Source organism: Suillus plorans (genome assembly GCF_016647745.1).
Source record: "Suillus plorans strain S12 chromosome Unknown HD556scaffold_108, whole genome shotgun sequence".
Classification (NCBI taxonomy): Eukaryota; Fungi; Basidiomycota; class Agaricomycetes; order Boletales; family Suillaceae; genus Suillus; species Suillus plorans.
The window spans coordinates 52,428-64,540 of NW_024537492.1; the positions used below are offsets into that span (position 1 = coordinate 52,428).

Sequence of the window (12,113 nt, forward strand, 5' to 3'; positions counted from 1 at the left end):
AAAGTAATTATATGGTCCACGACGCGTCTCGACATGTCCCCACATTTACCTTTTTCATTACTGATAGCATTTTGGAACACCTTCTGCACCATCAAGTCTAAGGCTCTTGCTTAATAAATTTATGTCTGCGTATCAGTCGCCCCTTACGGGCGAGAAACGAAAGCTGCCACTCGATACTTCAAGCAGGAAGAAAGTCGCGCTTGAGAGTACACTCGGAGGTCCCTCGACGTGTCGTGCAAGTGGTGGTAATGGAGGAGAGGCGTACTGGATGATTCAATGGTATGTGCGAGTCCCAATTCGAGTTCTTCATCTTCACCTCAAGGTACTAGGAGATACCCCCAATACAAGAAACACAAAACCTGGGAAGGAGATGCGGTTCTGGTTCTCACAGGCATCAGAGGGTCCATGTTCGACCTAGAAGGAAAGATGTACGTTTTCTTTTCTGGCCGAGAAAACTGAGGATCAAGACTAATCTGCGTCGTCGCGCTTCCAGAATGGGGGCTGGCTCCTTAAATGCGCCCAAGGCTGAGGAAAATGGAGAATATACCTTTGGAGGGAGAGAGATCAGGATTGATCATTCAATTTCTCGTGGAGAATACATGTCTGGAAAGTGCTATGGTCGAGGAAGCGCGCCATCTCCTGCGATGGCTGGCAATAACTCCATGAAAGCCTCTTCGCGTGTGACTCCTTTGCCATCAACGAAGATGAATGTACCTTACAAGATGCCAATGAAAGCCATAGACAGAAAGGCCATTGATCTTCATCCTGTCAATCTTCTGTCCATACGGGACCCTCCCTCCACGAGCTCTTTGAAAGCAAACGTGCCAGCCACTTACTGGACTGCTAATTGGTGAGCAAGGAGTGAGGCTATTGCATATATGCTGACTCTCGTAGGCGGAAGCCGCAGAACAAGAAGCACAAGACCTGGGATGGTGATGCATTCGTTAGCCATGTCGGTGACAAGCTCACTGTTATATCAGAAAAGGGGAAAATGTAAGTAGGATTTAATTATCTCGTCGGCCACCTCCCTCTGAATAGCGGTCACAGACTTGGCCGTAAGGAATGGGACGGACTCGCTCTACACAGCGGGTACGGCTTCAGCGCCGGTGGCAAACAAATTGAGTTAGACTCACAAGTGTTAGCATCGCGAATGCCTTCCGTCACCGGGGTGGAAGATACATTGCCGGAACTGGAGGAAGATGTGTCAGCGGTGCTATCCTCACCATCCAAGCCCTCATTTTTGCTTCACGTGAAAGGTGCTCTTCCTGGCAAAGAGAATGATATCACAGTCGCATCTCCAAGTGCTTCAAAAGCGTTTGTGCCCCCTGCGTCGTTTTATGGCCAGAAACCAAATACAAAGCCTGATGGACCGTTGTAAGTTCCTTCAGCTTCTTATTAACGTGGGTCATAAATCGGCTAGGCATGATCCTGAAGCAGAGGGAGCAATTGTCATGAAAGCGACGACCCCAGAGCATGCTCAAAAGTTCAACAAGAAGTACGCTCTATTATCACACTTCTATTGGAGCAAACCTGAGGTATGGTATCTTTGCAGGAACTTGCCCGCTGTAGCAGTCGTCCTAGACCCTATCATTGCAAGACATCTTCGTCCACACCAGATCGAAGGTATTCATACCATCTGAATATGTTGTTTCTTTGATGTCACAATATGTTGCAGGCGTCAAATTTTTGTATGAATGTGTCATGGGCCTACGAAGACATGAGGGTCAAGGGTGTATACTCGCCGACGAGATGTATTTGTTCAATCTGTTCGTTTACGTGTAATCGCTGATATCCAGGTTCCAGGGGTCTGGGGAAAACCCTGCAGGTCTGTTCGTTCACTCGACGTAGTTCCCCCTCGGTGACATCTTTTACAGACGATTGTTCTTGTGTGGACACTCCTCAGTGAGTTCGCTGTCTCATATCTGTGTTACAATCTCCAAGCCGGCCACCGTGACAGAGCAGAACCCCTACGTTGGCGCTGGGCCAGTAATCGGCAAGGCTTTGATCGTATGCCCTGTATCACTGGTCAATGTCTGTGTCTATTCTTCAGTAACTCTCGCTATGTTCTGATTCGTGAGCAGAATTGGCGTGCTGAATTTCACAAGTGGTAGGACAGAATCGTGTTGATGCAAGATGTATCTGAATTTGGACTTTAAGGTTAGGGAGAGATCGTGTTGGTGTTTTCACAGGCGACAAGGACAAATCCACCATCAAGCAATTTCTCAACTCGTATGCGTTGGCACCAATTGATTGGGCTCCCCACTCATTGAAATATCAGACGGTTGCATCAGGTTTTAGTCATTGGCTATGAGAAGCTTCGGACTATAATGTAAGTAGCACATTTTTACACTGTTGTGCATTTATTTATGCTAGTCAGAGACGATTTGGCATATTGCAAGTGAGTATTCTTTCTTCTGCTGCAGCGAGTGCTAATCTAAGGCTGCGCGTAGTCCTCCGATTGGATTGGTTATTTGTGACGAAGGTCAGTTGATGTGGGTAGAATATATATGCTATTGACTCCTCGGCAGGACACAGACTGAAGTCGTCAAACAATAAGACCTCGACAATGTTCAAATCGTTACGTACCGTTCGAAGAATCATTCTGTCTGGTACTCCTATTCAGAATGATTTGAGTGAATTCCATGCCATGGTGCGCATGAGGCACCTCTTTTATCGCCTTCCTGATGCTAACTTATCAAAGGCGAACTTTTGTAACCCAGGGCTGCTCGGTGAGCTGCAGAGTCTTACTTCACAAGGGACGATCAATTGATAGAATAATCGCAGATGATCACGCTACATTTCGTAGAGTTTATGAGGTTCCCATCCTCAAAAGTAGAGCACCAGATTGCACAGAGAAGGAACTCGAGGTTGGCGAGGCTCGGTCAGCTCAGGTTCGTGGAATAATTGTGTTTCGTTCTGCTGCTGAAGGACACCAAAAGTTGTCTTTGATCGCGAAAAGCTTCGTATTGCGACGGGAAGCCAGCATTCTCAAGAATTATCTTCCACCAAAATGTATCCTATCTCCCTAACTCCAGCTCAAATATCTGACGAGCTGAACAGATGAATATGTCGTGTTTATCACTCCGACGCAACTGCAATTGTCCATATTCTCGGCTATTCTTAACCCCGATAAGCTAGATAGACTGATTGATGGACCGACCGCAGAGTCGCTTGCATTGATCAACATGCTCACAAAAGTCAGCAACAGTCCCGTGTTGCTCAAGGCCCAAGTAGATAAGGCAAGAGCGACAAATACAAATGCAATTCGCCGCCCAGGTATCGATGACGCCTTGAGTTTATTGCCTAAAAATGTCCAAGTCGAAGACATCTCCATGAGCGGTGGGCCTGATGTTCTTCAATGAGGTTTGATTGGCTGATTCATCTTTATGTCAGGCAAGCTTCTGGCGTTGTCACATCTCCTCAAAGCCATCAAAGAGGTAAGTCTTTTGACTAATTGGACAGCTTGATTTGACCGCTATTTAGCGCACGCAAGAAAAGTGCATCATTGTTTCACATTATACATCAACCCTCAATTTGATCGAAGCCTTCTGCAAGAAGAAGTCTTATACTTACTTCCGGCTCGACGGGTACAGTTTTTATTCCACGTTGTAGTATTTTCGATTTTTGTCTGACATCACACCGTCATAGTCAGACACCAGCGGCGAAAAGGCAAGAATATGTCAACACCTTCAACAAATCATCTCAGTACAGCCATTGTAGGTTACTCAGTTCGCACTTATGAGCGCCAATCTGACCTTGTTGAGAGAAGTTCTATTCCTGCTGAGTTCAAAGGCGGGCGGCGTCGGACTCAACCTTATCGGCGCGTCAAGATTATGTTTGATAGATTCCGATTGGAACCCGAGGTGTGTGGCATATATAAAGATACAATAGCCCTAAATGAGATATTCCATTCAAGTCATGACCTTCAGTCCATGGCACGCATTCATCGGTGAATAAGCAAATCATCAAAAACATCTTGTCCTTATTAGATATCATAGCGATGGGCAGAAGCGGCCAGTTTTCATCTATCGATTTCTCACTGCAGGAACAATTGATGGTGAGTCTCTCTGCTGACCAGATGTGTAATGCGCTGATATGCTATCTGGGAAGAGAAAATCTATCAGAGGCAGGTGACCAAGATTGGACTCAGCAACTGTGAGTGAATTATCTGTTCTGTCGAATTCCAGTGCTCAATTATGGCTGTCAAGCTCTTATGGGTTCGGTAAGCCAATATTTGTTTTTATACGTGACGGAGTTTATATCATCACATTCAAGGGATCATCCGGCTCAAAGTCAGACTCATTTTCACGGAAAGACGTACTTCTTTTTTTTGTCTAGGAGGTGACTGGTAATTGACGTACCAATTTACAGCTTCGGGACATTTTCCGAGTCCATCCTGAGACAGGCTGCAACACTCACGACCTCTTAGATTGTGTATGCGATGCCGTTCCAAAGCATTTCGATGACAACATGACGAGTGCCTCCGGGAACGATATGGAAGTAGGTGAGGATGACGACGACGACGATCCAGCAGGAACCGGCTTCGTCAATGCATCACAAGTCAAACCTCGCCACATCGAGAAGATGGATGGAGCAGTAAGGCTTTCAATTTGATTCTTCACCATCCACAGAATTATGCTGACCATGGTTCTGCAGTACATGAAGAAGAAACAGGCGGAGCTTGCATCACTTGGAGAGTGGACACACATCAATTGCCTGCGGAGATTAACAAGCGACAATATCCACGATGTCATTCTTCGGCATCTCATTCTTCCAAGTGTGAAGGATGACAACGAAGACCTCGTGCAGCCTAAATCAAGGCTCGATTCACTTTTGTCGTCTGTTGACCTAGACAATATCACAGGCATGGATGAAATGGCACAACCGTTATCTGTTCGTGATGTCCCTGGCGGCACCATTTCGTTCCTTTTCGAAAAGACGTCCGTTTCTACCTTGGAAAAGAACAATGTGGAAGAGGACTCGATGGTTTGATAACACTTAACCATTTTTCTTGATACTTACGATGCACTCTACATACGAAAATTTTCTAATGATCCGAACGAGCTCAAATTTTATAACTAGAAGAAACGGCTGTCTTCCTCTTGGTCTGCCTACGGGACACTCAAACGAACTAGACTTTATATACAAAAGAGATGATCCAGATCGCTTGCGAGAACGAGATTGTCGAGCATACAACCGAGTACAAGAATGGAGGTTTGAGTCTCGTCAATAGCAGTATACATATGCTTGCATATAGTAATAGTACTGATATACCCTACCATAAAATTTTGCCCTGTTATCAACTTAGACTGATGACCAGCCTGTATCACCTATTATCAACTGGTGCGAGTGCGTTGTACGAGTCGATGTTTACAATGTTACAGGTGTCACACAGCACGTGACCATAACGTTTCGTGTTAACGTTTAAACCTTGCCGCAAGGATTCTTCAACGATGTGTCCAGGGTCTTTGGGAGGTAATATGTCAAAGTCCGGTGCGTGGTTTGGTTCTGCTCTAAATTTTACTCAACCATTAATGCAGGTCGCGAAGTTCGAACAATCTTATGGTTAATTAGGAATTTGAGAGGAGCCATTCCAGGAAACGGGCCTTTCGTATCAACATTGACGCCAATCGGCGAGAACCCAGAACTCCGCCTGTCAATCTTTCGTATATAGTTATTGGCGCAACTACCCTTTCTACCACTCTTTGTCTGTGATGGTGATGAAAGCCCTTGATACTTTTCAGGCTCTCAGCGAAGCAGAAGCCGAGCTAGTTCATCTCAACAAATACGCCATTATGTGGTCTTGACGGATGATGTAGACGCGCTTGTTTTCAGTGATCAAGAAGCCTGCCTCGCTGCCTCTCTAATAGGATGAGGAAGATTCTAACGGCGTACCCCCAAGCGGGTTCGATCGGCTGTTTAACCAGGATGAGACCCGAGAAACTTTCACCATTCCGAGACAATTTCGCTGTTGGCTCCGAGCTGATAAGAACAGAAGGTCATGTATTCGCCAGCTTCCAAAGAAGAGAAAGACATAACCGACTGCAACTCAATTCCATATCATCAGCCCACCGAGTCGCGATATCTCGCATCCCCATGTTTAGCCCTGCTTCGATCCCAATATCTTGAAAGTATTCGACGATTTCGAGGAAGAGATTTTCCGGCTAATATCTGTCTTCACCGGGATATTTCCAAAGCCCCTGCCCTCTTCGATCGAATGTGAGGTTTGACTTCTGTATAATGATTGTTATATGTAGTAATAACCATTCAGCGACATTTCATGCACCCACATCTACGCAACCCTGGCGATCTTTCTGAATGCACCGCATCTTACGGTCCCTACACCTTCATTTCTCCTGACAATCGTTTCTGCGTCAACGTGTCCAACTCTACGTCAACCAATCAACATTTGCACCATCTAGCTCTACCCTGTGTCACTTTCTCGTATGTCACTTGACACACCATGCAAAAAAAGGCCAAAGTAATACATGTGTGGCTTGCAACATATATCTCGAACCTGTTCGAGCTCCGTCCACGTTCCAGTCCCACCAGAGTTCCATAGGTATTGCATCTCCAACTTATGGTTGACAGGAGCATCCGCAACCTGCTGATGGCAGAGAATCTGCGAACTTCCTGATGGGAATGATACCAGGTCTGACTCATGGTGCTGTGAATGTTGCTTACTTGTCACGATGTTGAAAATTTGCGAGCGGTCGACCTCTCGTGTAGATTGAATATGCTTGGAGATTGTCTACGGAGTCCCACAAGCACTAAGTGCAACAATGCATGACTGGCAGCAGATATCTCATGTTGGTGCATTATATTTAGTCACATGTAATTTACATGTAATTTACATCAAATTCGCGTTTGTCTACTTACACGGAGACCCTCAAGGTAAGGCCGTATTACCGACAACGACAGTCTATAATCGAATGAGGTACAAGTTCAATGGGAGGTCAAACTACGTTTGGCTTGATCATATCAATCAACTGTTTTGCGACCTCTGGAGACATGCCACAACGCTTCGTGAGATGAGGGATAAGATCCTTCCTTCTCACACTCGAACTCCCTATAAGTAACCCCTTTAGCTTGCGCATCAACCACACGAGCAGGCTGTGCCCTCTCATACATGCCTGCTTCTGCCCGTCAGCCGTAAAATTCTTGACAAGGTTGCGGATCGTGATGCGCGATTCTTCATAAAGGCCTTTGTGTCTGTCGTCCGATCTATTGGCAGCGGTGATGCACGCATGACCGGCGACCTTTATTTGATACTTGTTGAAGGTGCCCTCGTTTCTCTCCCACCAGTCCTCCATCCTTTGTTCTCTTTCAAGGCTTGTGACGGCGAGAACAATGGGAACCTTCTTCTTGCAGAGGAATTCGTGAAAGAGCCAATAATTGCCTTGAAGCGTAGTAGTGATTTTGCCGGCGCGAACGCAGAATAGAAGCAGGTCAATGCCGCCTCGCCTATCCAATTCCCTGACGAGCTTATAGGCGTTTTCGACAGATTCGAGGTACGCTTTGATTTCCAGCTGCGATTCGTCGAGCCCGATGGTTTCGAAAACCGTATACGAGTCACCATCGAAGTCGATGGTATACTCTTTCCACTGCATTGTACGACATTGCGTGTCAGGAGATGTACGTGCTACCTCCTCTCCCGCCATGAGGTTGACGAGTGAGCTTTTGCCTGCTCCCGTCTCCCCAAAGAGTACGATAGTTTTGTGCCTGTTCTTGCTAATCAAAGTTAGCAAAATGTGGCGCGAGGAGTAACTAGAAACCGAGTACCTTGCAGCCATTTTAGGAGATACCTGCCGGATAGTGTCATGTTGCCTTTCGCCGGCATCCCACAGTAGACGTTGACCCCCTTTCGAGCAACACTTCTCGATAAGTTGACAGACGGCGTGGTATGAATTGCAGGTTTCCTCTTTGTGATTCGAAGCCTCACTCTGGTTTGGAATACAAATATGATTTCGCGTCAAATCTATGCTGAGGAAGCATCAAAGTTATCACTTACAGTGCATAGTTTACCACCAACAGACAACATTGCAAAGATGGATCAACTCCAGACAAGACAGGAAAAAGCGAAGGGCAGTTCTTGACTTTGCGTTTGGTGTTTTTAAGGTACTAGTATCTTCCGATTAGTTGAATCATTTGTCAGTAGTAAGTACGTCAGACTCGGACGTACGTTCAGGTGCCAAATCAGGGGAAATGAACTACGACGCAAGGGTACTGCATGTTCCATACGCTGTTAGAACGACGTTGGATGCACATCCTCTAAGTAGCTGGAGTTGACTATCGCCCAGGTGCAATGGCTGTGTAGTCCTTGATAAGGGTATGATATTTATTAATTAGCAATGCAGAAGGGGGTCAACCGATCGTGTATCATGAGGTAATTGATAAAGCTACAGACCGTGCAAGACGTATTACAAACGCGAAGCGCCAATCTTCTCTTTGAAAAAGCGGTCGCAGTGACGTGATAGTCGCAACGTGCGTGATTTAATGTGCTGGCAATCCCTGAGGCCTGAAGCCCAAATATGAGGGAATAAGGCCCGGCTAAGGGATCATTTTCATCAGAGATTGAAGGGACTACGAAGGTCGATAATGTGCACTGGCGGGCATCCTGTAAAAGCACCATAATCAGCATAATCCTCAGCAAGAACTCACCGGTTTACTGATGGGTCAGAGAGTATCTCGCATGACGAAATTGATGCCGAAATTGCGGCTCCCGAAGAGTTGAAGAAGACTGAAGAAGTTCGGGACATCAACGAAGTTACAGTGCTGGATCCAGAGCAATGCTGGAGGGAAATGTTTTTGAGTTAGTAGATAGATCGGGTCGAACTATTCTAGCTAGATTAGGTTGAGGTGGTTGATTACAACAGCGAGGATGACGGATGGGACAAGGCAACATCAGTGATGTCACCGTTTGGAATGAAACGTGTTTGGCTTACGCTCCGAAGTACCACTAAAGAGGGCGTATTCGGGGGGTTCCGCCAGCCAAATAATTGTGTGGCAAACACGAAGGAAACCAATTTCATGTTTGAATATCTTTCTGAAGTTCACACATGAGACATTCGCTTCCCAGGTTGCGCCATACTAGCGCATGGACATACAAGTTGATAATCGCAACGACAGCTATAATCGGCTAAGGTATGAGTTCTTTGGGAGGTCAAGCTAGTTTTGCTTGATCATATTAGCCACCTGTTTTGCAACGTCTGGAGATATGCCACAACGCTTCGTGAGATGAGGGACAAGATCCTTCCTCCTCACATTCGAACTCCCTATAAGCAACCCCTTCAGCTTGCGCATCAACGATACAAACAGGTTGTCCCCTCCCATCCATGCCTGCTTCTGCCCGTCGGCAGTAAAATTCTTGACAAGGCTGCGGATCGTGACGCGCGATTCTTCATAAAGGTCTTTGTGCCTGCCTTCCAATCCATTGGCGGCAGTGAGGCACGCATGACCGGCGACCCGGATATGATATTTTTCGAAAGTGCTATGGTGCCTCTCCCACCAGTCCTCCATCCTCTGCTCTTTTTCGAGGTGTGTGATCGCAAGAACAATTGGAACCTTCTTGTCGCAGAGGAATTCGTGAAAAAGCCGATAATTGCTTTGAAGCGTAGCAGTGACTCTGCTAGCGCGAATGCAGAATAGAAGCAAATCAATGCCGCCTTGTCCATCCAATTCCTTGATGAGCTTATAGGCGTTGTCGACAGACTCGAGATACTCTTTAGTTCCCAGCTGAGGTTCTTCGAGCCCGCTGGTATCGAAAACCGTATACGAGCCACCGTCGAAGCCGATAGCATAGTCTTTCCATTGCATTGTACAGCGTTCCATGTCAGGAGATGTGTGTGCTACCTCCTCCCCCGCCATGAGGTTGACGAGTGAGCTTTTGCCTGATCCCGTCTCCCCAAAAAGTACGATAGTTTTATTCCTGTCCTCGCTTGTTAATATCGAACAAATACAGAGCTTCACCTGGAGACTACGTGCCTGTCAGGAGCCGGTGGTCCAGTGGTACCAGAACTGGAACTTGAAGCCGTGCCATGCGGCTTACTAGTAGTCCTACATATCAATATGAGAAACCACAGTACGAAAAGCATCTGAAGACTACATACTCTGAAGCCATTTAAGAGGGATGCTCCTGATAGTGCACAATTGAAGCGTTTTACCGACACTGAATGATGCGGCAGCTCTTATAAAGATAGACGCAGACTTGCAGGAGACCACGTTTCTTGCGCCCATCCTTCAGACGCCAACCCGTGGTATTGAAAACAATACCTGCCATATTCTCAAACAACTCGAGGCAAACTCGTGTTAAACTCGAGGATCTGATTAGTATGAACCACCTGTTGAAAGAGATAACAAGTAATAGTTCTTGAAAACCGAATCTCACGTTCATAGTGTACGCGGCCGCGAGCTGCAACTACGTCAAAATTGCGTATAGGGCTGTTTTCTTTCGGTCCCTGCATAAGGTCGTACTGTTTGCAAGGGTCATGGCACCTGCCCGCATCCCAGCCTATCGGACGGAAGATCGATAAACACTTCAGGGCGCTGGTAGTAGTGCTAAACCAGGTTATAAAACTGAAATTGGTGTCCTGCTTCGAATTATGTAACTGCGGCATAACTGAAGCAGCCGGGATGTGAAAGTTCCCGACTCCCGAGTGCTCGGAAGAAACCGGCACCATACATTTAATAGTTTTGTCCAGCTGTGCCCGTCATAATTATGTACGCCTATATTGACCAACTGTTTTGCAACTTCTTGAGACATACCTTCTTTTGTAAATCAAATGAAGGCTCGGAGATTGTCCACGGAGTCCAGCAACACAAGGACTGAGTGCAACAATGCGCGACTGGCAACAGATATCTCATGTCGGTACATCACCCAATGATTTTCATCGAATTGGCGTTTGCCCAGGCATATTTGCGCGGAGACCCTTGACCTGCGCATTTATATAATGCGGCTTGAGACCATCACACTGAAATATGATATAACTGTTTGCAATGTGTAGTATGTAGCGATCCATAAGGGTAAGCCGTATTATCGACAACGACAGTCTATAATCGGGATTAGGCATAAGTTCAATAGGAGGTCAGGCTTGTTTAATCATATTAGCCAACTCTTTTGCGACATCTTGAGATATTCCACAACGCCTTGTGAGATGAGGGACAATATCCTTCCTTCTCACATGTGAACCCACTGTAAGTAACCCCTTCAGCTTGCGCATCAACGACACGAACAAGCTGTCCCCTCCCATCCATGCCTTCTTCTGCCCGTCGGCAGTAAAATTCTTAACAAGGGTGCGGATCGTGACGCGCGATTCTTCATAAAGGTCTTTGTGTCTGCCGTCCAATCTATTGGCGGCGGTGATGCATGCATGGCCGGCGACCTGGATATCATATTTTGCGAAGGTGGCGCGATTCCTCTCCCACCAGTCCTCCATCCTATGCTCTCTCTCGAGGTTCGTGATCGCAAGAACAATGGGAACCTTTTTCTCGCAGAGAAATTCGTGAAAGAGCCGATAATTGCTTTGAAGCGTAGCAGTGACCCTGCCGGCACGAACGCAGAATAGAAGCAGATCAATCCCGCCTTGTTGATCCAATTCCTTGACGAGCTTGTAGGCGTTTTCGACAGACTCGAGGTATTCTTTAATTCCGAGCTGCGGTTCCTCGAGTCCGATGGTATCGAAAACCTTATACGAGCCATCGTCGAAGTCGATAGTATACTCTTTCCACTGCAACGTACAGCGTTGCATGTCAGGAGATGTATATGCTACCTCCTTTCCCGCCATGAGGTTGACGAGTGAGCTTTTGCCTGCTCCCGTCTCCCCAAAGAGTACGATAGTTTTAGTTTTACGCCTGTCCTCGTTTGTTAATGTTGGAAAAATAGGGAACTTCATCTGGAGACTACATGCCTGCCAGGTGCCGGTTGTCCAGTGGGATGGGAACTCGGAGTGGAAGGCATGGCTTCCAGGTTAGTTCTACATATCAATGAGACAATTACAGTACGAAAAGCATCTGAAGACTACGTACTGTGGATGCATTTAAGAGGGATGCTCCTAATAGTGCTTAATTGCAGCGTTTGGCCGACACTCGATGATGCGGCAGTTCTTATAAAGACA

General features: G+C 46.5%; 3 protein-coding genes across 3 annotated transcripts; 1 reads left to right on the top strand and 2 right to left on the bottom strand.

Annotated features, from left to right (window-relative positions):
- The first annotated feature begins 9 nt into the window (after positions 1-9).
- Positions 10-5,302, top strand: HD556DRAFT_1421766 (P-loop containing nucleoside triphosphate hydrolase protein). The gene is made up of 32 exons (XM_041304499.1): positions 10-279; positions 330-428; positions 494-850; positions 895-993; positions 1,048-1,374; positions 1,421-1,495; positions 1,553-1,623; positions 1,676-1,751; positions 1,804-1,825; positions 1,875-1,902; positions 1,958-2,031; positions 2,082-2,107; positions 2,158-2,229; positions 2,279-2,329; positions 2,378-2,398; positions 2,451-2,482; positions 2,529-2,650; positions 2,702-2,729; positions 2,785-2,891; positions 2,940-3,012; positions 3,061-3,339; positions 3,394-3,437; positions 3,484-3,587; positions 3,649-3,716; positions 3,770-3,863; positions 3,917-3,949; positions 3,999-4,057; positions 4,111-4,155; positions 4,209-4,222; positions 4,276-4,317; positions 4,372-4,596; positions 4,657-5,302. The coding sequence occupies exons 1-32, from the start codon at positions 122-124 to the stop codon at positions 4,990-4,992; spliced, it is 3,261 nt and encodes a 1,086-aa protein (XP_041153027.1). The 5' UTR covers positions 10-121; the 3' UTR covers positions 4,993-5,302.
- Positions 5,303-6,831: 1,529 nt separating this feature from the next.
- Positions 6,832-8,218, bottom strand: HD556DRAFT_109390 (P-loop containing nucleoside triphosphate hydrolase protein). The gene is made up of 4 exons (XM_041296075.1): positions 8,183-8,218; positions 8,012-8,128; positions 7,783-7,943; positions 6,832-7,731 (listed from the first exon to the last, which is right to left on the bottom strand). Exons 2-4 carry the CDS (start codon positions 8,039-8,041, stop codon positions 6,957-6,959), a joined length of 966 nt encoding a protein of 321 aa, XP_041153028.1. The 5' UTR covers positions 8,042-8,128; positions 8,183-8,218; the 3' UTR covers positions 6,832-6,956.
- A 950-nt stretch (positions 8,219-9,168) lies between these two features.
- Positions 9,169-11,891, bottom strand: HD556DRAFT_1249680 (P-loop containing nucleoside triphosphate hydrolase protein; the record flags this gene model as incomplete). The annotated part of the gene is made up of 2 exons (XM_041298869.1): positions 9,169-9,937; positions 11,113-11,891. The coding sequence occupies 2 exons, from the start codon at positions 11,889-11,891 to the stop codon at positions 9,169-9,171; spliced, it is 1,548 nt and encodes a 515-aa protein (XP_041153029.1).
- Positions 11,892-12,113: the final 222 nt, after the last annotated feature.

Bases quoted from the DNA above. Each gene is read 5' to 3' on its own strand.
- HD556DRAFT_1421766 (XM_041304499.1), top strand. From the start codon at position 122: ATGTCTGCGTATCAGTCGCCCCTTACGGGCGAGAAACGAAAGCTGCCA. The intron at 994-1,047 runs GTAAGTAGGATT...TAGCGGTCACAG, and splicing joins ATATCAGAAAAGGGGAAAAT to ACTTGGCCGTAAGGAATGGG. The intron at 1,375-1,420 runs GTAAGTTCCTTC...TAAATCGGCTAG, and splicing joins ACAAAGCCTGATGGACCGTT to GCATGATCCTGAAGCAGAGG.
- HD556DRAFT_109390 (XM_041296075.1), bottom strand. From the start codon at position 8,041: ATGTTGTCTGTTGGTGGTAAACTATGCACT. The intron at 7,944-8,011 runs GTAAGTGATAAC...ATTCCAAACCAG, and splicing joins TTGGTGGTAAACTATGCACT to AGTGAGGCTTCGAATCACAA. The intron at 7,732-7,782 runs GTACTCGGTTTC...AACTTTGATTAG, and splicing joins TCTCCTAAAATGGCTGCAAG to CAAGAACAGGCACAAAACTA.